This window comes from Panonychus citri, unplaced genomic scaffold (assembly GCF_014898815.1).
Source record: "Panonychus citri isolate SS breed McGregor unplaced genomic scaffold, ASM1489881v1 Contig00028, whole genome shotgun sequence".
Classification (NCBI taxonomy): Eukaryota; Metazoa; Arthropoda; class Arachnida; order Trombidiformes; family Tetranychidae; genus Panonychus; species Panonychus citri.
Window position 1 is genome coordinate 436329 of NW_026515433.1, and position 24421 is coordinate 460749.

The 24421-nt window shown below is 34.1% G+C and overlaps 6 protein-coding genes across 8 annotated transcripts; 3 read left to right on the forward strand and 3 right to left on the reverse strand.

Annotated features, from left to right (window-relative positions):
* The first annotated feature begins 10 nt into the window (after positions 1-10).
* Positions 11-1854, forward strand: LOC128397074 (cyclic AMP-responsive element-binding protein 3-like protein 3-A). The gene is made up of 4 exons (XM_053357744.1): positions 11-327; positions 461-619; positions 733-1462; positions 1534-1854. Exons 1-4 carry the CDS (start codon positions 252-254, stop codon positions 1691-1693), a joined length of 1125 nt encoding a protein of 374 aa, XP_053213719.1. The 5' UTR covers positions 11-251; the 3' UTR covers positions 1694-1854.
* A 2047-nt stretch (positions 1855-3901) lies between these two features.
* Positions 3902-6776, reverse strand: LOC128397072 (serine/arginine-rich splicing factor 5-like). 3 transcript variants are annotated; one of them, XM_053357742.1, is made up of 7 exons: positions 6512-6776; positions 6173-6243; positions 5909-6052; positions 5484-5553; positions 4819-4892; positions 4638-4751; positions 3902-4571 (listed from the first exon to the last, which is right to left on the reverse strand). In XM_053357742.1, the coding sequence occupies exons 1-7, from the start codon at positions 6632-6634 to the stop codon at positions 4028-4030; spliced, it is 1140 nt and encodes a 379-aa protein (XP_053213717.1). In that variant the 5' UTR covers positions 6635-6776; the 3' UTR covers positions 3902-4027. The 3 variants fall into 3 exon arrangements, with proteins under 3 accessions (XP_053213717.1, XP_053213714.1, XP_053213715.1); XM_053357739.1 differs by having other exon boundaries at positions 5484-5580; XM_053357740.1 differs by having other exon boundaries at positions 5484-5577; positions 6512-6775.
* A 723-nt stretch (positions 6777-7499) lies between these two features.
* Positions 7500-11943, reverse strand: LOC128397066 (spondin-1-like). Its single transcript, XM_053357734.1, has 8 exons — positions 10962-11943; positions 10736-10864; positions 10550-10671; positions 10351-10484; positions 9914-10276; positions 9352-9836; positions 8686-9279; positions 7500-8593 (listed from the first exon to the last, which is right to left on the reverse strand). Exons 1-8 carry the CDS (start codon positions 11179-11181, stop codon positions 8376-8378), a joined length of 2265 nt encoding a protein of 754 aa, XP_053213709.1. The 5' UTR covers positions 11182-11943; the 3' UTR covers positions 7500-8375.
* A 484-nt stretch (positions 11944-12427) lies between these two features.
* On the forward strand, positions 12428-15506 carry LOC128397069 (hexokinase HKDC1-like). Its single transcript, XM_053357737.1, has 6 exons — positions 12428-12732; positions 12801-13115; positions 14061-14572; positions 14645-14800; positions 14902-15038; positions 15103-15506. Exons 1-6 carry the CDS (start codon positions 12658-12660, stop codon positions 15330-15332), a joined length of 1425 nt encoding a protein of 474 aa, XP_053213712.1. The 5' UTR covers positions 12428-12657; the 3' UTR covers positions 15333-15506.
* Positions 15507-15987: 481 nt separating this feature from the next.
* Positions 15988-18213, forward strand: LOC128397016 (ABC transporter G family member 23-like). Its single transcript, XM_053357680.1, has one exon. It carries the CDS (start codon positions 15988-15990, stop codon positions 18211-18213), a length of 2226 nt encoding a protein of 741 aa, XP_053213655.1.
* Positions 18214-18221: 8 nt separating this feature from the next.
* Positions 18222-20886, reverse strand: LOC128397068 (protein spaetzle 4-like). The gene is made up of 2 exons (XM_053357736.1): positions 20051-20886; positions 18222-19563 (listed from the first exon to the last, which is right to left on the reverse strand). The coding sequence occupies exons 1-2, from the start codon at positions 20724-20726 to the stop codon at positions 18509-18511; spliced, it is 1731 nt and encodes a 576-aa protein (XP_053213711.1). The 5' UTR covers positions 20727-20886; the 3' UTR covers positions 18222-18508.
* Between the last annotated feature and the right edge of the window lie 3535 nt (positions 20887-24421).

Genomic DNA, 24421 nt, shown 5'->3' on the forward strand with positions numbered 1-24421 from the left:
CCAACAGTTAACAATTTACTAAAGTAAAGGTTTAATAATTTGGTTATCAATCGTCGAGTCGAAAACGATTAAGAAGCAAAGACTCAATTGAAGACAAAACGAGTTACTAATCAGCCAATAGGAAACTGACTCATGTCATAATTTGTTTGTTGACAATGTTGAAGATTATTTCTTAACGTGTACATGTTAAATGTTGATTGCTCTCTATTTGTTTTAATTATTTTAATCACAATATTGAATATTTAATTGCAATGAGTTGTCTTGATTGTCCATTGGAACCCTACATCACCGATGATTGTATGATTGACAAGTATATTGAGTCAATTGGTAAGTAGAAATACTCTCAATGGGCTCGCCCTACAGTTTTGTTTATCCTTCAATATGATTTGTCACAGATTGGAATTTAGGGATTAATTGTCAATTGTTTTTCATTTTTTCATTTTATTTTGTTGTATTCTAGTGAGTCAAACCAATGATTTACCAGAATTTGACCCTCTCTTGTGGTCTGAAAGTGGTGGTGATTCAGACTTGATTGGAAGAGACTATGATGAATGGCCAGAGAGCAGTGGGTCCAATGAGAATAGCAATTTATCAGAACCCAATCATTTATCATTCACTGGTATTTATCATTTTCGTTATCAAAATATTAAAACATTTTAGTTGCATTGATGTTCAATCATGTCTATTGGTAAAATGATATGCTATTAACCTCGCTGTTTACTTTTCACTTAGATATTCAAGAGTCGGCATCCCCAAGTCCAAGTAAAGTTAGTATTTCTGGCAGCTCGTCTACAAGTCCAGAGGAAGATGGGATAAGTGAAGAAGTAATCGAAGAATATGTTGATGAAGAAATTTTATTATCCAACGGTCATTATAGTATTGAATCTAATGGTATGTTTGATGACCAAACGGATTGTTACATCGTAAATCAGTCACCAGCACCTCGTACATTTGAAATTCATAATTACTGTTGTGTAAAATATGAAAATAGTGAAGATAATGACGAAGACAAATCAGTCGAATCAAGTCCAAAAGTGAAACAAACCAGTAAAGGTTCAAAAAGACGAAATGTCACCGATTTCCGGTTAACTGAAGAAGAAAGAAAATTACTAAACAAAGAAGGATACACCGACTTTCCCAGTGAAACGAAAGAATTGACACATCAAGAAGAGAAAATATTAAGAAAAATAAGACGAAAGATAAGGAATAAAAGATCAGCCCAATTTTCTCGACTTCGAAAGAAACAATATGTCGAGGAACTGGAAAAGAAGTACGAAGATTGTACCAGTGAAAACAAACTCCTAAAAAAGGAAGTTGATGATTTACGTCGACAAAATCAATCTCTGACGGCAAAGATGAAGAAAATCTTGAAAGATCACACTGGACATGGTCAAGCTTCGTTCAAAACATCGCTTTTTGTTATTCTACTTTCATTCCTTTTTATTTTGATGCCTAATTTCAGGTGAGTCCATGAAGAATGATTACTTTTTGCTGATTACTAATCGATTTTACTCTTTTATTACTAATCAACAGGCCCGAATCTTTGGAAGATTCTCTGACGGGATCTAAACAACAGCAACAGATAATCAGAACAGGTCGACATTTATTGATGACTTTAGGTGGACACGATTTATCTTCCTACAATCTTAATGAATCTGAAAACTTTAACTTCACCAATGCCTTGTCGATCTAATTGTAGATCATCAAGACAATGCCCGAGTCCATGTCAACAATGTTGCAAATCGAATCATTTGAATATTTAATTGCAAATCAAATGAAAATTATTAAATATCTATTCTTCTTTCTCAATATTATCTTAAACCGAATGATATTAAATTAAATCTTTAAAATTGATCAATTTTTTACTGTGTGGAGTTTGTTCAGTTTGGAGAAAAGTCATCATGAGATTAAAAGACTAAATGTCCAATTTTTGCTTAGAAAATAGACAATTAAAAATCTCACGCAATAAATTTCACTAATTTCATCAGAGATATTGATTGTCGAAGCTCAAAGATAAATCATCTTGGATAATTAATTTAATTGAAAAGAACAATTTACTTTCACCAGATGTCGCTGTTCTTTCGCTCTGCCATCTGGTGAGTGGGAAAAAAAGTTTCGCTTTTGATTTAATTTCTAATCAGTTAACTGTCTTTGTGCTTCATTTTGATTTAAATTTTTGTGTGGACATCGTTATTTTAAAGTCACAATCATGACTTCATCAGTTGAAGAATCAACTTGTAAATATTTCTCTTTTAGACCTGAAATCGACAGTGATTCCGAGACAAAAGTGCCGATTTATGGATATTTAGTGTTTGAAGATGATTGTCCGGTTGAAAAACATACTTTCCCATTGGAGTGGAAAAATTTCACAATCGGGCGGGTAAAGCAATCTCATTTGAGAGTAATGACAGCAATCACTTCAAGAGTACATTGTGTCATTAGCTGTGATCATGATGAAGTTCCTATTTTGTTTAACAAGTCCGGCCTCAATAGAACTTATGTCAATGATGTTATGGTTGAAACTTCTACTCAGTTGATCGATGGAGCGTCAATTAAGATTGGTCAACATATTTTTAAATTTAGAGCAGTTGAAACCAATTCAGCTCAAGAAGATACTGTTGCCTGTGAAACAACTCTGGAAGAGAATGTTGGCGAAGAAATTAAAGAGAAAGCCCAAGTGAAACAAGAAGAAGTTCAAGATGAAGAGGTTGAAGAATCTGAAGAAATGAAACACAAAGAGGAACTTCCTGAACCGGTTGAAATCAAGAACGAAATTAAAACCGGAAAAAGAAATGGGCGAAAGGCCGTTACTAAGAATAATCGTCAGAAAGCAAAGAAAACAGTAGAAGTTCCTGAAGAAAATCTAGAGGAAGCCGAAAGTGAGCCGGAAAATGAAAAGGACGAGCCAGTCAACGATAAAGGAAATAAAATCAATCTGATCACCCTTTGTCCATTTCAGAAGAAAAGAGTGAACATGAAGATATAAGCGCTGCCGCTTCAGCTTCCGAAGAAAAAAGTGACCAAGAAGATGTCAGCGGTCACACATCTGCAATGGAAGAAAAAGACGAAGATGAAGATGGATCTATCTCTGTTTCGGCCAACGAAGAAAAGGTGGATGACGAGCCTTGTTCGCCATCAGCACATCGCGGTAAAAATAACCTCAAAGTGACCTTTAAGCCATCCAAAGAGGACCCAAAGAAATCTCAACCTGCCAACACCGATGCTGCTGTAAGAAGATCTAGTAGACGTCGTCCGAATGCCTCAAGTCAACCTACCGAATCTGTCGCTGAAGAGCAAACGGAAGAGCCGAAGAAAGTAAAGATAACGAAAAAGGCAACGGGAGCTCGACGAAAGAAAACGAACGTCGAAGAAGAAGTGGAACCAGTTAAAGAACTGGAGGAGAAAATAGTCACAGAAGAAAAAAGGCCACGTCGAGGAAAGAAAGCGAAAGCTGCGGTTGAAGAAACTCCCGAAGAACCGACTGTTACCAAGCCCGTAACTCGAAGGTTAAGATCCAGAAAGTGAACATTTTATCTCATCTTTTAATTACAGATCTTAATCACCAAACCCAAAGTCAACTAATCGAATTTGCATCTTGTTCTCAATTGATTGTTTCTATTTAATTCATTTATTTTATTTTACATTCTGTTCAATTCCTTTTGATTCATTCACATTGTCAACCAATATTTCGATGCCGCATCTCCATCAGGATGAGTTCCATTGAAATAAATTCATCTTTTGTCAATAAATCAAGATTTTATTTAATTTCCAATACTGAAGATTATTAAATCTGATCAATTACAATGTTGAATCTAAAAGTCTTTCTTGAAGATCAGTGAATTTAATTAAGGAGCTCGTGTATTAGTTGATCAAAAAAGGTCAATCATGGTAGATTGTATAATTTTGATAGAAAATCAGAGAAACACAAGTAAGAGTTCCTCGGAATTTAATCAATTATGAAATGATAAGGTTACACATGAAAAAAGAAAATTGGAAAAGAGGAACAATGAAATCTAAATTAATTGGATCATTTCTCAGACATGACTTGATCCTCAATACTGTCACCTCCTTCTCCGCCGTTAGCGTTGTTTTTGGGCGGTGAGGCGGACCTGGAGCGAGATCTTGATTGTTCACGAGACCTTGAGCGAGATTTTCTAGTTTTGGAATGGGACCTGGATCGTGATCGAGAACGTGATTTTGACCTGTTTCGACTTTCAGCGCTTCGTGAGCGGGAACGCGACACTTTAACATTGGCTGATTTACTGCGACTTCGGCTTCGACTGCGGCTACGAGTTACCTCTCGACTGCGTTCTCGACTCCTGTCACGTCCGCGACTCCCGCTACGACTTCGACTCTTAGATTTGGACTTGCTTTTAGATTTGTTATTTCTCTTGGGCGATTTTGACCTAGATCGACTTTCTCGGTCGGCTCTTTCGCGACTCTGACTACGACTCTTGGATTTGGAGCTTCTTCGTGAACGAGATCGAGAGCGGGACCTTGATCGTGATCGCGAACGAGATCGTGACCTAGATCGACTACGAGACCTGGAACGGGACCTGCTTCTGCTACCCCTAAAAAAATATACAAATGCACAATTAGAAGGGTTAAAAACTAACGATGAAGTGTTTAATACTTACTTTCGACGTCGACTTTTATCTTCGACAAGTCTTATCCGCCTTCCATGTAAATCTACTCCGTCAAGTTTTTCGAGAGCTTGTTTCATATCAGCATAAGTGGCAAAATCGACGATGCTGAAAAGAAAATTAGATAAAGACACAGGTTATATATTTGAGCTTCAAGAGAGAAACGCACACTTACCCCATGTTTCTTTCACGTTTATGCGCATCAGCATAAGTGACTTCGCCAGCTTGACGCATAAAGTCTTTCAAATCCTAGAGATGATTAAAAAAGAGAAAGTAAACAAAGTTAGATGTGAAAGTGGTAAAATCTTAACTGTGTAATCCTTGCAATAAAACGAACGCAGATTAATGGTTAATGAAGATTGAAGATACTATAAAGGCCTCATTTTGAGATGCAATTTAAAAGCACTTAATGGACTTAAAATTACTGTAATTATAGAGAAAAAAAAGAACCTTTCTGAAGACAGAACATCCACTGAATCTTGTTAAGAGAAAAATATGAGCAAAAAAGTAGAAGAAAAAAGTTATTGTGTGAAATTGGTTGACCCTTCCGGAGATATTAAAAACCTTAGACTTGTTGACATTTTAGGTTGAAAGAGTAAATGAGATTCTCTTTACCTTCTTGATATCAATTTCATAATGAGCATAGACAAGGTAACCAACTTCAAAGCGTTAAACGACTGGTCTAATGACGACAGTGCAATGAAGCAGAGACACCATCAAACTTGCTAAAAGGTAGAGTAGAGGTACCAAAGGAGAGACCGAGCCAAACGTTTACGTTGATAGTTTGTAGATCGCTCCCTCATCATAAACATGGGATAAAAGATTAGAAAACAACCATACCTGCCAGCTGACTCGACTACTGAGATTTTCCACGATCACTCGATATTCGGTGTTCCTGGGGGGGCCATACCTAGAGTTAGAGACATTTTTGGATCCACGGTAGAAAAGAAGAAAGAAAGATTACGATAGATCATTTGCCGGGTGGTTTGAAAGGGGATGAGGTTGAGAAATAAAAATAATTGTAAGTTCAAAATCGATAAAGGAATTGGGTTAATAGGGAGGAAAGAGAGAAATGGGGAAACAAGAAAATATCGATGGAGAAAATACTAAGCCGAATCAACCAATCGAAATAAATATCCTTGGTAACAGTGATAAGAGAGAGGATAATCAGGACGAATCATGACAGCGTATAGAGCTAACCAACAACGCATTTAGTTTCTCTCTTTCGATTGAACTAAAAAAATATATTTCTGAACGTTTCTTACTTCTCAGCATAAGTTAGACCACCTCCTCCACCACCGGAAGGTCTATCACCTCCTCGACTGCTAGAATAATAAGGTCTTGAAGATCCATATGGCCGAAACCGCGCTCTTCCACGTGATGGTCCTCTAGCAAATTCAACATGCACCCTGGTAAAAGAAAATTAAACAAATTTGAACTCTCTTGGAAAATCAATCATAATTAAAGAGATAAAACTCAAAAGTATATTGTGATTAAAGAGTTTAAAAAGACATAAATGTTACAATTACCTTTCACCCATTAGTTCTTTACCATTAAGATCATAAACAGCATCATCAGCATCTCTGTGGTCATCAAATTCCTGAGAGACATGATTGAAAAAGATTGATTAATCATCATGTTAAGAATGAAACGCCATATTGGATTGGAAAAAAGATAGGACAAAATATCGAATTTGGCTTTATCTTCAATTCAGATCAAAAAATATCTTCACCGAGGAACTTCAGTCCCGAAAGATGGTTTAAAATGAAATTGTCATCACAATCAAGATATTAACCATTGAAAAAATTAACAAAATAAACGCTAATTTAAATAAAATGAGGAAAAGTAAAAAATAAAAAATTACTTACCACAAAGGCGAAGCCATCTTTCATCAAGATCTCTCTGATTCTGCCATAGCCTTTGAAAAATTTTTCTATATCCCTTTCCCGTACATCATAATGTAACCTACCAACGTATACTCGAGTACCCATCGGTAATAGATTTACACAAAATTAAAATCGAAATAAACTTGAAGACAATAATTGAAAAAAAAACGAATTAGATTAACCTTTAATTATTGTAAAAGTAAAAGCAAAATTAAACAATCTCCCCACTCGCAGAGATAAATAAATATCCGTTTCCGGGAAGTTGCCAAGCGATGGATTCGAGATAAACTCAACAAACATTTTGCCGCCAAATATAAATTCTAAATAAATTCGGGTTATTTTACTTTCTTTTTCTAATTGTAATTAAATCGACTGACCAATTGGCCTCAAATTCACTGGCGATGGCGGTTACATGATAGGTTGAGAAAGAAAGTTAATTTAGGAAAAATTGATGATCAATATGATTTGATTGTTGTTATTTTTATCATAAGATGTTAAATAAATTGCGATTGATTTTTTTTGCTGATTATCTTTTAATTGAAGAGGAAATAAAATTGATTGGATTTCAATTAGTTTTAATCAGTCAAATAATCAATATAGTCTCAAGGTTTACTTTCAATTGATCTTCTCTATTCTCTCTAATGATAAACAATATAATTAGAGTAAAAAAATTCACATTGATTGAGGAATTGAAAATTGTAATAATATTTAATTAAGGAATTAGATTGGCAAATTCAAGTTGTAATTTTATCTTTACAGTCAAGCAATTAAAACTGAATGAAAACTCAGGTTAAGAGTGCAGACAAATTAAATGACTGTAACTAAATTAATGATGAAAAAAAAGTAGAAACCAATAGAGATCAAGGTTAATTTAAATGACAAAGACAATCACAATTGTCTAATCAACAATTAAACAACAATTAGAAGCATAAATATCACGTAAAGGGGAAAAACAATAAATGAAAACAAATTGATTGGAAAATGATGTTTACTAACACAATTAAAACGTCAATTAAGGCATCGAACGTAACAAATTAATTCGATGGTTAAACAATGATAATCAATAAATTAAATTGAAAAAATCAAACAGAAATTAGTCAACATTGATTTTGCTTTTTCTCTTTGAAAAAAGTTATAAAGAAAGAGAAAAAGAAAGAGAAAAAGAAAGAGAAAAGAAAGAGTTTCTTTCTTAATTGTCCTTAGACTCATTTAATTACGGAAGCTTTTGTTTTCTCTTTCATTTGATTGTTTTTCGTCTTCATCCTTGTGATTAATTAATTTTGTCACCAGTATATAAACTGATTGATTCTCCATCAATAATCATCACAATCAACTTGCAATTCCAACCAATTGATTAATATTTTAATTCTTTCAACTGCCAATCAACTTAATTGTTTCGACCAAAATGTCTTCAAGTGAAATCGATTCCGCCGCTGCCACTGTTACTGATCCATGTTGTGAAGATACTCATTGTGAGGAGACAATTTGTGAGACCGACAAGTGTCACGAACACCCTTGCGAGGATAAAGATGCCGGAGGCCATTGTCACGAAGAATCACATCCGCCGGAAGAGCAATGTGACCATCACGATGAAAAAGAAACAAACAACTGAATCAACGAAATGCCTTCCAAACACCGGAGACAACAAATCATTTAATTATTCAATGTAATCAAATTATATTTGATCATTCGTTTGATTTGGTTGAGAATAAAGAATTAAATTAAATTATCATAATTTCTTGCAATCAATTATTTCACCACCTAAATAACAATTTGATTCCAACCCAAGTTGAACTTTATCCAAGTAAATGTGAAATATCAATAGTGTTTTATCAAATTGATCGACTTAATTAGTGACAACAGTTCCTTCCGAGTTGAGCATTTGTCGACATAATATCTCACAATCTTGTTGGGACATGAAATTGTTGGACATATCCTCACATCCGGTGAAATTAAAGGGTAAACAAAGTCCAGTCGGTTGATCGTAGTACCAACGGCGAATCGGATCTTTCAACATGGCCGTTAAACAGAGATCACCGGTGTTCAGTGGCTTGAGACAAACATCTAATCGACAAAAGTACACAGAGAAATGATTTTCATTGATTATTGTGAAAGTTGAACAATTAATTAATTGGCTAAGGTGAAAAATGATTTACCCGTTGCCTTTAATTTTGGTTCTGCCACCGGAAGATTAACATTTTCACTTGGGTCACAATTTTTGACTCCCATTTGACAATTGATCTCTTGATGTAATTCTTTGGTACAAAATTCTGCTGATTTAGGAGTTAGGTAATATCGATTACGATACTTTCGACCAAGGCCACAATTTACTGAACATTGTGACCAATCGTCCCAAGGGGTAGTCGCACATCTCGGATCTTCCATTGCGTTTTCCAGTGCTTCTTTTGCTGAACAATCATCACTCCATTCATGACACTCCTCTGATTCAATTAATGATGATGAATCACAATAAACACCCGCTTCATGATGAATGAAATGTCGACGACGATTACGTTTTCCTCTGCCACAAGTTGTATCACATCTACTCCAAGGTCCCCATTCAGACAATGAACAGATATTTTCCCCATTGCACCCTGGCATACAGGGTATTTTATCAGTCAAGATATTCTGACAACCCATTAATTGTGCTGCTGAAGGATTGATATATGATCGATTACGAATCTGTTCACCAGCTTCGTATGGCTCACCAATACAAGGCATTAATGTCCATGCAGAAACTGAACATTCAGCTGATCATGGAAAAGTCAATTAATTATTATTATGAAACATCAATTGATCATTATGGTGAAAATTAAACTTACGTCTCTTATCAGTGATTAACGGCTCTTCGATATCTCCTGAATTGTTCTGACTGAATTTGTTGGATGAACTTCCGCGATCCTCGCAAGTTCTTGGGTAAGTTCTCAATCTTTTGACTGTGATTTGAGCAAACGGTTTGATTCTCGCACCCGTGGAATCGTAAAACGGTGACTGACCTTCATCTCCAGGCCATGATGATGTTATCATATGAATTCTTTCCGGTGGAAGAGTAGGTCGAGGATTAGATTGGTAAGAATCTCCAGAAGATGTTCCAGCATCCCAGAGATAAAGGTTCATGGTTCTTTCCGATAACCATGAACCATTTCTCAAACACAATTCGAACGCAGAAACACCAACAAACCAATCGGGACTTGGACCAAGTTTCGATATAAAAGAAAGTAAATGATTAACCCGATCAACTCTGAAGATCGCAAATGTTTGACCTCGATGGTCATTCAATCCCAGAGCTCGGCCCTTGATGATTGTTCTAATTCCATTCGAATGAAAGATAAAATGAAAACTCATTTAGTGTCATTCAGATCAGTTCATCGTCGATTTTTTTACCTTATCTTTGATACACTTTCTCGAATCTCTGCCTTGAGAAGTTCTGTGTTTCCATCTTCGGCCAATTGTTTTAATCCTTTCGAAGCGTAACCATCGTATTCCCACATTCGATATTCATTTGAATGTGAAGCACCAATTAAACTAGAAAAATATGACAACCACTTATCGGGAATATGCTTCGGATGAGTGAATTTAGACCAAAGTACTCTGAATAATAATTGATATTTAGCTTCGTCGCAAGCATCACATTGACCAAGAATTTCTGGTTGTTCATCAATGGACAAAGACGTATCAGGACATAATCGACGAGTTAGTCCTCCATCATCACTGAACCAAATCTCTGGTGCAGCAGCAATTGACGCTCTTGAGATGCAAAGTACAATTAAATTGATTAATTCGAGAAAATATTAGCAAATCACAATCAAATGTTAACATACTTCATCAGAACACAACCAGACCCTGATGGCGGAGCTCTCCAACTGACTCGAATATTGAATTTGGTGATATTCGCTGAGTGCATAACAGAATTGGGACAATCGTCAGAATATCGAGTTGTTGCATCTTGATATAACTAAACAATTTGAAAGAAACAGTTGATTAATAGGAATCAAGACCAATAACCAACAACTAGTTTACCATGAATCTTCCAACATCAACTCTGAGAGTTTGGCTGATTTCGGCCTCAGAATCAGGCGGTGGACCTCCGTTTTCTAGAACTAATTGAAATAAATTAAACTGTTGGGAACCACCGAGTTTAACTATAGAGGTAATTGAAAAGATAATTAATATTTATCAACGAAAAATAAACAAAGTGACCATCACCTTCATACGATTTGCCAGGAGTATAATATTGATCTGCATCGACAACAGTTATCTTGAAACCTCCGTCTCCAGAAATTTTGTCCATATAAAAACCAGGAAATCGTCGATTACAGGACATCCTTACAGAAGCTGAAACATTTCAATAAAAATTAGGTGAATTGTCCATGTATTAATAAAAGAGCCATAATTCTAACCATTAATTCAGTTAATCAACTGATCAACTTACCTGGAAATATTGTGTCCCCATTATTAGGATGAGCCATTCTCGGAATATCAGGATTGAATCCGAGTCTTGAATTGGAACCTCGACATTTAGTTGACCCATAACGAGGCCTTTGTTGACCTGGGAAAACATCACCTTCCACTTCACAAGAAAGACTAATCAATATCAAAAAATAGATGATTAATTTAACGAAACCACTTGTAGATGAACATTTCGGATCCATGATGTTGAAAAAACAACAATTAGATAAATAATTAGCCAGAAATGATTAAAAACGAGGGTCACATTGGTACGAAAGGTTGAGTGTTCAATGTGATCATGAAAACTGAACTAAATTTGAGACTAGAAAAGAGTAAAAATTAATCACAATCAATTTGCAATCACAATTGTGGATTCTCAACATGTTAAACGTTAACAATTAAGATGTTAAGTGTAATGAAAGTGAAGATTAACAAAAATAGAGCAACAAGTCACTTGTTAGCTGAATAATTCTAAAAATATCCTGCAAATGAAAAAGAATAGAAATGAACAAGGTGAAGGGAAGATTAAGAAACTTTTACATAAGAGAAAATTTCAATTAATTAAACTAATTTACAATTAGTAAGAAAAGTAATTAAGTAACAAGAGAAAGATTTAAACACCAGCCAATTAGAAAATCGGGTTCGCCAAAAAAGATACAAATTTGATGCAATTAAAAGTCAATCATCGAATCAAAGTAATCATATGATTTCAATCAGTAATTTAATCAATGAAAATAATCATGAGTTAACAACTAATTGATTGAATTGTTTACCTTGTTGAAAATTGATTCATATTCTTTCAGTGAAACTAATAATTAATATATTGTTTACATCCTTAAATCGCCTGGAGCGATTTAGTTGATTATATAATTTGGGAAAAGACCAAAGATGATTCTTGTTTCAAGTATTTTCTCAAGGACAATTAGATAGTTGATTGCCTCGAGATTTGATAATTATCAGGAATGGAAAATGTTACCTAGTTAATTATATAATTCATTTGGAACCAGATTAATCTGATTCCATTAAATCAAGGGATCGAAATCAACCAACAGGTTAATTAAGATTAATTGGAAATAAATTCTTTGTGAAATTTTTTACCTTAACGATTTGGATTAACAAATCAATGATCCAAAAGCAATTAACATTTAATGAACTTTTCGAGCACAACAAGATAAAGTTAATTGTTCAGCATGAAAATTGGTAAACTAGAGTTAATTGTCTCTCTGATTGTTATTGTTTATCAAGTAATTAAAATATAACCCATATAACGTTTCTAATACCAATATCATAGACATTAATATCTCAAGTATAAATCAAGAGAGATGATTAATTGCTTATGATTAACTTAATCAGTTAACAATTAGAAAAATCTTCTAGTACGAAATTAATCCAATAAAGAAAAAGAAACCAAATCAACAGTTTGATGAAAAGAAGGACCTTCTTTACCTCTACTAATCGCGATCTTAATTCACTTTGTTTTCGTTGATTAGTTAATCATCATCATGATCATTTCGCAATCGTTTTAATCTCACTTTTCTCACTCAATTTCTCTCTATCTCTCTATCTCACTCTCTTCTCTCTTATCTTGTCTTCATTCTCCTTCTCTGTAACTTCTCAGTTCTGATCAAATACTTGACTTGTTTTGGTAAAAGTTGATTTTCTGTTTTCTTGCTGTTCCAATGGCTCATCTTCTTGAATCCTCGTCCTTCCATAATCCCATATTGAAATTATCCGACGAATCGTTGGAAAAACAGGTAAGAGATTTGATTAGAATTCAACTTTATAAAGAATCAATTGTTGAAGAAAGAAATTGTTTTTCCAGGTAAATGAAATCACCAAAGGATTTAAGTTAACTAAAGATCAATTGAATGGGATTAGAGAGAAATTTCTTTATGAGATTAACCTGGGATTAAATGATCCATCCAAAGCTGGAAGTAAAGAGTGTTCCTTACACATGATAAACACATACATCGTGAATCTGCCCAATGGTCAAGAAATTGGTGACTTTCTGTCACTCGATTTAGGATCAACCAATTTCCGTGTTTGTCTCTCAACATTGAGTCCAAATCAATCTGACCAATTCAACGTCAAGTATTACGATATTCCTGATGAACTGCGGAAAGGAACATCGGAAATGGTTAGTTAATTAACTAAGTTCTTTGTCACCGTGTCCACATCAATGAGCTTATCAGTCTCTCGTTCATTGTATTATCTAATTGTTGATTCATTTAAAAGGTGTTGATTTGATTGTGAGTTGTTCATTTCCAATGATTTTTTCCCAAGAGATAAAATTAACAATGAGGAAAAACATGACAACCAATGGAAACGATTGTCAATTAAGTGAACCATGTTAATTGTAGATTTAGTTCAACAGATATGAGCTTATCTTTTTGTACGTTGATCAATATTTAAATCTTTTCATATCAAATATCCACTAATTACTGATACTCTCAAGGTTAATCAAAAGACGTCACCAAACTTGATTAGTCTCCAGTGATGTTCAGGATTCTCATGATTACCGTCATTTCTCATCACCTTGAGTATTTTTTATGTACAGTTTTGTTTTCATACAATCAAATGTGACCAATGAACTTCAGGTCGTTTAAATCAACCACAACTTTGATTAGAACGAGTCAATCGTTATTCTGATTGCTCAGAGTTACTAAGTAGATTTCTTATATTGATACAAGCAGATAACATACCCGTGTTTTTGTACGTGTTTAATGAGAATTATTCAATATAATTGCCTTTTTCTTTCTTTCTCTTCTCATCAAACCCTTGTAGCTTGAGAGCAATTTTAACTGAAAAATTCACTTTATCTTATTCATATTTATGATTATTAATTGTTGCTTCTAAATTCAATTACTAATGCAGATTAATTTACATGTGATTTATTTTCTTTCGATTAATTTGTCGAGTAGTAAGATTAAAGTTGGTTCTGTCATTTGAAGGACATTTGATAAGAAGATGATTCCTTGAGATGTTTAATTAATCATAAACTTGAGATGTTTGAACACTCGAGAAAATAAAATGTAAACAATAATGAATTTAAAATCTGATTAATTTTCGCACTTAATTATAGTTATTCAATCATATCACTGAATGTGTTGGTAGTTTCATGGAAGATTATCCAAGATTAAAGGACCAAACAACATTATTGGGATTCACTTTTTCGTATCCGATGAAACAAGAGGCCATTGATGTCGGTAAATTGGTTACATGGACCAAAAGTTACGATATAAAAGACGCAATCGGTCAAAATGCTGCTGAATCTTTGCAAAAGTCGATCGACCGAAAGGGACTTAACATTCGTGTTGCAGCCATTTTGAACGATTCGAGTGGTACTTTGGTCAAAGGAATTTACCTCGATCAAGACTGTGGTGTTGGAGTCATCATGGGAAGTGGGTTCAATGCATGTTACCTGGAGAAGGTGGAGAAAGTTACAAGTTTCAAGAAGAATACAAATCTCGGGTCAGAAAGAGTCTTAATCAACCTTGAATGTGGAGGATTCGGTGATAATGGTTGTATTGATTTCGCTAAAACATCATTCGATAAAGAAGTCGATCAAGATTCTCTTTTTCCAGGATCTTTTTCGTAAGTTTCTCGAGAACTTTTGTTTTTTCTTACAAATAAAATCTCTCGATGATTATCTTCCTCCATCTATAGATATGAAAAGTTATTTTCTGGAGTTTTCATTGGTGATCTCGCCCGACGCGTGATGATCGAAGTGGCATCAAAAGGACTTCTATTCAACGGTAAAGTCACCGAACAATTGAAAAACAAGGATTCATTTACTGCTGAACATATTTCCACAATTGAAGGGTAAGTTTACTTGTACCAAAAGATGATGCGAGTAAATTAATTGTAACCGTTCATTTTTGGCAATGATTGTGTTTAATTGTTATTCATTCATCTATTTACAGAGACGAAAATAATGCCAAAACCAAGGAAATCATCACTAAGAATCTTGGATACGCTAATTTCTCAAATGATGACGTTGAAATCGTCAAATACATTTGTGCCATTTTATCAGTTCGAACGGCCTTGTTTATCGGAATTCGTGAGTAGTACAAATCATCACTTATTCGAGTCTATGGTCACTCATTTCTCTTAACTTCATTTAGTTCTTTCAACTTTAATCGAGAGAATCGATAAACCATTGACCAAGATCGCTATCGATGGATCTTTATACAAACATCACCCGAAAGTCCCTAAACTAATGACCGACTTTATCAAAGAATTGGCCCCGGGACGAAAATTTGACCATTTTCTTGCCGAAGATGGAAGTGGTAAAGGAGCTGGACTCGTTGTTGCCGCTTTAGCTCGAGAAAGACTATTAAAAGGGTCACTTTAAATTCCAAGAGCGATTTTAATTCCATAACTCATGGAATATATTGCAAGTAACAGAACCTATTCCAATCATTGAAATCTTTTATTCACAAATTGTATTCCAATCAGTTTTTAATTGTAAATTCGACTTTTATCTCGGCCACTCAAAGTTTGCGAATAAAATTGTTAATTTTTACTATTTCGTTACGAGGGATTATCTTCAGATCAACTCGTGCGAATTTTTCGATGAAAAGTAAGGACAATTGTCAAATAGCCGCACTGGTGAATTGAACTGTCATTGTGAACATTAAGCTTATGAAAAATAGAAACATTGATTCAATTAATTTGGATATTTGAGAGAAATTAAATTTAATTAGATTGGATAATAACCGCTGGTTTGATTGGGCCAATGATTAACTGCTTCCAAGTGCAATTTAATAATCGTTAGTTTTGAATTAAATCTACTTCCTTGTTTATCGAACATGAAATGTCGAAACAAAAATCGAAAGAGAAACGATAGAGAGAAAATCCTATTAATCAAATTTGTGAATAATTAACAGTTTGTCGAAAAGAGAAACAATCATTTCCTCTTTCGAAACTCTTTTTATTCAATTTTTCTAGAGTCAATTAAGGAATTAAATTAAACGTTTCTTTTTTAATTATCGTTTAAAGTGTCAATCATGAATGAATTAGAACTGAATGAAAACGATTCATCTTATTTTTCAATTATCAACATGAAATGTGAAACCAACGATATTAACAGCGATTCTCATACTAATTATCAGCCATCAACATCTTTGCCTAAACCCGATTCTCAATCAATTGTTTCATCTGAGAATCTATTTGTTACCCGAAATTCAATTAAATCAGGATTGGATATAGTTCTTAATAATATTAATCTAACTATCGGTGAATCAAATTTTTTCGGTATAATCGGTCCTTCGGGTTGTGGCAAGACAACTTTCCTTAAGTGTATCGCAGGTCTGATTAAAGTGTCTTCTGGTAACTTGACCGTTTTGGGTGAGCCCGTCGAAAGAGTTGACCATCAATTGATTGGTTATATGCCACAGAACATTGATCTATTTGACAATTTATCGATTACAGAGACAATATTTTACTTTGGTTCTCTTCACTCGATGTCGTTACATGACATTCGTACCTCATACAATCAACTCTCTAATTACCTTAATCTTCCTAACGAATCTTGTCTTATCGTTAATCTAAGTGGTGGTGAAAAACGCCGAGTGTCCTTCGTTTGTGCAATAATCCACCAGCCTAAATTGCTATTGCTCGACGAACCTTCCGCTGGTTGTGATCCAGTAATCAGAGTTAAACTAATCAAATTACTGAATCAACTTTGTCTTCACAAAAGGTCAACAGTTGTGATGACCACTCACTACATTGAAGAGGCAAGAATAGCAAATTCAATCGCTTTCATGAGAAACGGTCGAATCATAGAAAAAGGATCACCAAAGTTAATTATGGACAATTTAAAGGTTAACACATTGGAAGAAGCTTTCATCAAGTTAATTCTGTCCAGCAGAAACAACAATCAACTAATTCTCAATCAATGTGAACAACCTTTGCCCCAAAATAATAGTTCTAATCAACAATTGACTCTAAAAGATCAATTTCTACATCAAGTGTGTAATCCATACTTAATTGATCCTTTAATCAGCTTGGCTCATAAATCATCATCATTAAGCCTAATTGACTGTTACAATTACGCTTTCAAATGTAAATCACTCGCAGACAGAATGATTAACCAATACATCGCGTCTTATGGATCAATAGTTTCTTATGTGATATCAATATTAATTTTAATTATCCTTTTCTCATATTGCTTTGGACAAACACCAAATCTAATTAACTTAGGCCTGGTTATTAAAGACAAATTACTTTCGACCACTGATCTTATTCAAATTTACAATACTTATCCAATCTCGTTAAAGTTGTACAATTCAACCTCGATTGCCGATTCTGAGACCAAAAAATCATCGATTCATGGTTACCTTTTGATTCCTGAAAATTTCACACTCATATCTCGTTACCGTTTCCCTGGAGCTGAAACCGATCATGATTTACCAAATGAAACAATAATGAATTCAGCTCGAGTTCAATACATATCAAGTGGCCTCAACACAATATACAACGATCTGATTGAGTCTCTTTTACAACAATCGACAAATAATTGGACTTGGTCGGTACTAAGACAAGCAAAAGTTAATCCAGCGATAGGTAATCAACCAATAATCAAAGAAAAAGCAATCATTGGTAAACCAAAAGCGAACGATTTTTTCAATCAAGCCAATCATCATCTTCCAAGATCAATTTTCTTCGTTTCTTCTATTGTGACCTTAACTTATGCGCTGCCAGTTTTATATTCAGAAAGACGACCTTCCCTTTTGGAACGAACTCTATCCACTGGATTATCTCCCTTCCAATTATTGCTAATCGCCTATCTGATTACCTGTATATTACCTGTCCTATCGAGTCTAATTATCCTCTTGTTACCAATCATTTTATCGTCGACCATTTATCCAGGGCCATTTCTCTTTGGTTGGTTTTTATTGTCGCTAAGTCAAACTAGCTCAGTATTAGTCTCATTCCTATTTGCGACATTTGGTTTTGACATCACGTTCACTTATTCAATCTTAACAGGTTATATTTTCATGGGTGAAACAGTTTCCGGTTTTCTGTGGGCCACTTCCGCTTTACCGTATTACATTCGCCCGTTATCATATCTTCAACCGTATTTCCTACCAACCGAGGCGTTTATCGAGACAATTGTCAAGGGATTACCACTCTCAACATGTTCCGACAAAATACTAGGCACGATTACTTTTAATTGTATCGTTTTTATCATTACACTTATGAGATTCTGCAATACAATTAGTGTTAAATGATTATTCAATTATCACCATTAAAAAAGGAATTTATTTAAATTTTATTCAAACTCAAATTCTCATTTGAAAATCGAGAGAGAGAGAGAGAAACAGATAATCGAGGGTGAGAGTTTATAATATTTATATCGTTAGAATGATTTGAGTTGAAATGATTAAAAGTGGAGTTGAAATAAATTAATTTGATCTCATTGAAATGGTAAACAGAAAATGAATCGTTAGCAATACAAATTGTCGGAGGGAGATTTTCATTTCTATCGCGAGTGTTGAACATTTGAAGAAACAGATTCTCGTTGATCTACAACTCAATCTTTTCCGTAGATGATTCTGAGGTCATTCCAGATCGATGTGGATCATCAAGTTTACTTCGTCCATCAGGTCGAACTGTCACCGTTTTACGAGGCGAGGTCAAAGATTCATCGGAAACATGGCAAATGCAACAAGAAGGGAATAAAAATTCAGATAAGAATGGACCTTTGTATGGATTCCATGGATCAATGACTAGAAGCTTCTGAGTGTTGTATCTTTGTCTACAAGTAGCATGATAACAGGGAGGGATAAAGTTACAATAAGAGCCTGAACCATGGCGACATAGAACTTCAGTAACATATTGTTGATAAGAATCGGTATTAATTACAACCAACCATCGATTATTTGTATTTCGAGCCCAACCCGGTCTAACGACTCTAGTAATTGAGTCGCAAACTAATCCTCCGTAATTATCGTTGGCTAATTTAGGCATCACTTGGTTACGAAGATCACGGAATAGCTTTTCTAATGGCCACTTGTAGTAGCGAGTCACTTCAGTGACCACTTTGATCGGATAATCTTCACGGAAGATACAATAATGGCGACCATTCTTACCACAGGGTGGAGTCTTTAAGGTCCCGGCTGCTTCAGCATTCGACGCAGATCCCTCTTCATCGTCCAATAAGGCTGCTTCGTCATCTTCTGATGTCGATAAATTATTTTCCGATGATGCAGGTTTAGACGATGTAGAAGCAGCAGCAACGGGAGAAGGTGATGGAGATGAGGATGAGGATGAGCTTGGAGAAGGCGATAAGACCAAAGCTTCCGGCTTATTGATAGTATTATGTGCATGTTGATTCTGTTGATTGGATTCACCTTTACCTCGTTTTCCATTGTGACTATTACCATGGTCACTCGAATGGTTTGTGGATTTGGGAACAATGGTGATTCTCTCAATCGGAAGTGAATCATTGAGTTGGTGTTGATTCTGATTTCGATTCGTCAACGAATATTTTGGACCTGAACGAATCTCACTTGAAGGACTCGAGCTCATCCATTTGGACATTTGTTTAACTTGCTCCTGGCGCTCTTGATTATCGAAAACTAATCAAACAAACAATCAAAGTAAAAAGTAAAATAGAAAATTAATTGAATTGTATCGATACGTGATGAACATAGGTGATGAGAAATTGCTTAATAATCAATAGAATAGCAAAAATTGGTGCAATTAATTTGGTGCTGATGATTAATAATAATTAAATAATAACTATACTAAATATCGTTTAACTTTTGACTTTGTTTTCTTTTCTCAATTTTAATAGTATTCATAAGATTGAAACGCAAGTGAATCAGATAATTATTCAACTTGTCCATTGATTTCAATGTTCATCTAAATCAGTTCCAAGCATAATAATTCATCTGGTTCAATGATTAGCTTAATTACTATTGATATAACTTATAGTGATTAAAATTAACCCAAAGTTCATATCGACCTGATTTATGCCTTGAGTAACATGGGAATTTAAATAACTCACATTCTAATTAAATGATTAAACTGATCGTTAGTTGTTTTTTGATCATAATAACTCACCATTATCACGATAAATATCTTGAATTATTTTATTCCCATTTGGATGTATCGTCATATTGGACATTAGATCTTGAAATGATTCAGTTGAAGGCGATTTAGGGATTTGAACCTTAGGTCTGGATTTTGTTGATTTAATTGTTGAATCAAGTGTTGATCGACCCTCGATTGGAGCCAAAGAGTCAGAGATCGATTCAAGAACAGGCTTTTCTGGTGGTGAAGTCGTCGAAATCGTTGGTGTGGCTGGTGATGCCGAGGAAAACAAAGTACTTGTGGTTAGTGTACTTGCCGATGTGATCATTTTCGTTACACTTGAACTTGGAGCTGAATTGATTAAATTGTTGGCACCATTTCGCAAACGATTGTTCATTCCCTTCATGAAATTAACATTGTTACTATTAAGAGGATTCAATACATTTGAGTTAATCCGGTTAACTGGTTGATGATTTTTATAATATAAGTTACGATAAGTCTTAACGGCCACATCATCCGGTGTTAATCGGTACGAACCAACATTGGAAACATATCTTCCTGTTAATTGCTGATGATTAAGATGATTACTTTTCATTTCGTTGTTATTTCCATGATCGTTGGAGCCTCGATTCAGACCATAATCACCGGAATTGGAAACCACACAAAGAGTCAATAGCAGCAAACAATCAAAATGAAACTTAAACATGATGATTTGAAGAGTAAGTTGAAAGAAAACAAAATATCAAATTAATGGAAACAGCAACAATCAAATCTAACACTAAATTTGAAACATTGAGAGATCTAAATTGAAATAAAATGTCACCTTGATTGTTTGATTCTGTTTTGTAGTTTAACTACTCAGAATTAGAGTTTTAACAATTTGTTGTCGGCTAATTGATAGTTATCGTTGATGAAACCAAAGGAGCAAACAAGATTTCCTGGTGTCTTCATCTTCTTCCATCATTATCTGCATCATTATTGTCATCAGTATCTTCACTCCTTCAGACAATTATCGCAACTATTTAAGCCTAAAATTTAAATAGTAGCTGAAGATTATCGATATCAACACGTTCCAAATGAAATATACTTTTTTAGTTCCGGTCTTTCATTTATCTTTATGTATCTCTTCATCTCTTTATCATCTTCGATAATCGATTAATAAAACGTTCACGTTGAAATGATCATTATATTTACTTGTTTATTTGCTAATTGCGAGCAATTTATTGATTCAATGAACTATTATATTAACCGCTAGACTAACCTACAGTTACCAGGTTAATCCGAAGGAAGTAGCAGATAAGACAATCTTGTATTCTGCTGCTGATTAACTTGATTGTTTGATCATTATAAGGAATTAGGTCACGTTTGTGTTCATTAATTGCGAATATCATCAATAACTGCACGGTTCAAGGTTAACGGTTAATTTGTTTAAATAACGAAAGAGTTACAATCATATGATTACAATTAATAATATTAATGTAGTTGGAAAAGTTTCATTAGACAATTTTTCAAATTTAAAAGAAAATCTACCAGATTTTAACTAAAAAGTTTCATATTTTTATCCTTAAATTAGAAAATTAATAATCAATCTGAAAGAGTGTTGATCATATTAATAATATTAATAATTCTTGAGATATCATGATTATAAGAATCTTTAACAGTTCGAATCAAAAAGTAATCAGACCTCTTAAAATCGTGTAACTGAGCTACTATTTTATTCGAAATTTATCAATAAACTTTTTTTCGGCCAACTAATAATATTAATTTCACCAAATCATGAAGATTTCAAACAAAATACAGTCGAACTATGCACACAAATTTATTCTTTGAAAATGCTCTGAGCTCTATCGAAACAAGTTAGTAGATGAGTTCATTTCCGGCGATACACTTTGGCTTAAACCTCATCATGCGATCTGCAATCATCTGATGTTATATCACTCCGGATACTCAAACGAAACTACGAAAAACGCCATCAGCTGTTGATTGTCACTATTTTCTTTGTTTTGTTCCAATGTTCAACTGAGTGAATGAATATTCAATTGAGGTTGAAATTGAAATTTCTACCTCGAAATGGTACATTAGATCGATTAATCGATCTTCCTCTGATCAAGCCGCGAATGAATTGTAATCGTGCCATTCACAAATAAACGAATGTTATTTCATTGTTCTTGCTCAGAACACTAAAACACTCAAGTCACTAAGATCTCCTCACTTACAAGAGCGACTCGTTTTGAGGCTCCGTCCAACTGCTCGTAAGGCTCCATTTGCTACAACTTTAGTTTTTGAATTTACGCTGCTTAAAATGCTATAGAGGGCTCAGAAAACTTCTGAGGTCGGAAAATGATGGGAAAAGGAAATGATTGATTACGTCTCGACGTTAAATACGACTTTCAATACGCTAAATTGCAGCTCTTAACGACCTTTCATTCGACCTGGAACAGTTCAAGAAAAGTATAAAGTCCGTCCGATTGACACAACTTATGAATATGAAATATCACAATCTGTAAAAAAATACCTGTGAATCTTTTGTTTACTATTAATTACATAGACAAGACAAGGAGCAAAATCTACAAGTTAAATCACCCCTGTATCTTTTTCTAATCATTGTGCTTCTATTTAATCTGCTGATCAAATTCTGGTCACAATCAAACTTGAGGTTAAATTGTTGCAGTTGCAACGATCTCTCTAGTGAAATCTATCGGACGATATAACAACTAATCTGTATTTCTACTCATTTTTCGTAAACACAGTAAGTTATTCACCCAAGGACCAAAGAGATGTTACATTTTAATCAAGCCCTGTTTTTAACGAAACGTGAGAGGAATGAGCCGATTCAATTTATCGATGAGTCTCAACTTTGAAATAACAGTAAAGGCAAAAAATCAATTTAAATTAGGTTTTTCCTCTCAATTAATTTCTAATAATTCTTTGGCTCTTCTCTTACGAGATACTTGCACTAGTTGGTTGATATTTTTCGTCATCAATTTAAAAGTTCCGTGATAATAATCTGATGATCTGAATGGAAGTCCATGGAAATCCAACATTCTACTTATTTGAAATTATTCAATTGTCTTGTATGACTTTATGTTTCTTAAAATTACAAATAGAATTCATATTAAATTTGTAATATTAATAGAATAAATTAGATAGATGAACAAAATAAGTTAATCCGATTGAGTTAAAAGTTCTTAGTTTTTCCATCAGTTATTGTGACCATAACCATGACCGTAGCCGTTATCATGGCCATGTAAATTCCATCCAGTGCTTTTGTCTCGGGAATCGTAAAGTTCAGTCCATCCCTTGTCGTGTTTTCCCCAACCACCATGATGAACCTTAGATGTTTAATATTTCAAATAAACAATGAGAACGACTAATATGATTAATTAATCCACAAAACTTACATCAACTTTGTATCCAACTTTTCCGTGTTGATGATGACCACCCCAGTGATTGTCCTTCTTCCATGGGTCAGCCATGGTGGCAGAAACAGCGAGGATAACGAAAAGAGCGACAATCTGACAGAATCACGAAGAGAGAGAAAAGCAATATTAAATCAGAGACAATACATGAATCAATAAATTCGATTAGTTTTTTCAACTCACAGCGAAAACTTTCATTTTGATTATTATTTTAATAGTTTTTGACTGTTATTCACAAACGATTGATTTGGTTGTAGCTCACTGGATGGATGTTAACTCGAACTGATACTTTCAGTCCGCTAAACACTTCGATTTTAAACAAAAAACGACACTTAAGGCGGAGGCCAAAGTTTTAACGAATTCATAACTTCAACTGTACAACTATTGTACCACCTTCGATGCTTAGAAAACTCCTCATTTCTATTCCCAGTTATTATCGTGATACATTAATCTGGTTAGATCGTAACTACAGTAGCTTATGCAAATTTTGTCCTATTAAGAGTTTCAGCCTCATAATTAACCTTTGAACGTCCCACGAGTTTATCATAATATTTTACGCCTCTCGCTAGTTCAGTTATAAAGACTTTTCTTATTTGTAAGTAATTAGAAGGATTTTAGTAATTGGCTTTGCAGTTAACAATATTTGTTGTCTAAAAGAAAATCTATTCTCTAATTCATGAATGGCCTGTGCTTAGAAATTAGGATATTGTTCAAAATTTTACTTAATTGTTTTTGTAATTTTTGTTCTCAAATTGATTCGATTAAATCAAATTCAAAGATTCTGATGAAAAATTGACAATTAACAAAATTAACGAACCAGTTGATTATTCTGTTTAATAACTTCATTTATTTAGTGATTAGAAACAATGAAGAAACTAATCGGAAAGATGCTCTAACAATTAATTAATTTCTTGATGAGATACTTTCAGTTTTTATTGACTTGTTTAATCAATATCTCAATCAATTTAATAGCAATAATTGT

Excerpts from the sequence above, each read along its gene's own strand:
- LOC128397068 (XM_053357736.1), bottom strand. The coding sequence starts at position 20,726 with ATGTTTAAGTTTCATTTTGATTGTTTGCTGCTATTGACTCTTTGTGTG. Across the intron at positions 19,564-20,050 it reads AGATATTTATCGTGATAATG|TTTTCGATAATCAAGAGCGC; the intron begins GTGAGTTATTAT and ends TTGTTTGATTAG.
- LOC128397069 (XM_053357737.1), top strand. The coding sequence starts at position 12,658 with ATGGCTCATCTTCTTGAATCCTCGTCCTTCCATAATCCCATATTGAAA. Across the intron at positions 14,801-14,901 it reads CATATTTCCACAATTGAAGG|AGACGAAAATAATGCCAAAA; the intron begins GTAAGTTTACTT and ends ATCTATTTACAG. Across the intron at positions 15,039-15,102 it reads GGCCTTGTTTATCGGAATTC|TTCTTTCAACTTTAATCGAG; the intron begins GTGAGTAGTACA and ends AACTTCATTTAG.
- LOC128397066 (XM_053357734.1), bottom strand. The coding sequence starts at position 11,181 with ATGGATCCGAAATGTTCATCTACAAGTGGTTTCGTTAAATTAATCATC. Across the intron at positions 10,485-10,549 it reads TTGATGTTGGAAGATTCATG|TTATATCAAGATGCAACAAC; the intron begins GTAAACTAGTTG and ends CAAATTGTTTAG. Across the intron at positions 9,280-9,351 it reads GTTAATCACTGATAAGAGAC|CTGAATGTTCAGTTTCTGCA; the intron begins GTAAGTTTAATT and ends TTCCATGATCAG.
- LOC128397072 (XM_053357739.1), bottom strand. The coding sequence starts at position 6,634 with ATGGGTACTCGAGTATACGTTGGTAGGTTACATTATGATGTACGGGAA. Across the intron at positions 6,053-6,172 it reads AAAGAACTAATGGGTGAAAG|GGTGCATGTTGAATTTGCTA; the intron begins GTAATTGTAACA and ends TTCTTTTACCAG. Across the intron at positions 4,893-5,483 it reads GTAGTCGAGTCAGCTGGCAG|GATTTGAAAGACTTTATGCG; the intron begins GTATGGTTGTTT and ends AATCATCTCTAG.
- LOC128397074 (XM_053357744.1), top strand. The coding sequence starts at position 252 with ATGAGTTGTCTTGATTGTCCATTGGAACCCTACATCACCGATGATTGT. Across the intron at positions 328-460 it reads CAAGTATATTGAGTCAATTG|TGAGTCAAACCAATGATTTA; the intron begins GTAAGTAGAAAT and ends GTTGTATTCTAG. Across the intron at positions 1,463-1,533 it reads ATTTTGATGCCTAATTTCAG|GCCCGAATCTTTGGAAGATT; the intron begins GTGAGTCCATGA and ends ACTAATCAACAG.
- LOC128397016 (XM_053357680.1), top strand. The coding sequence starts at position 15,988 with ATGAATGAATTAGAACTGAATGAAAACGATTCATCTTATTTTTCAATT.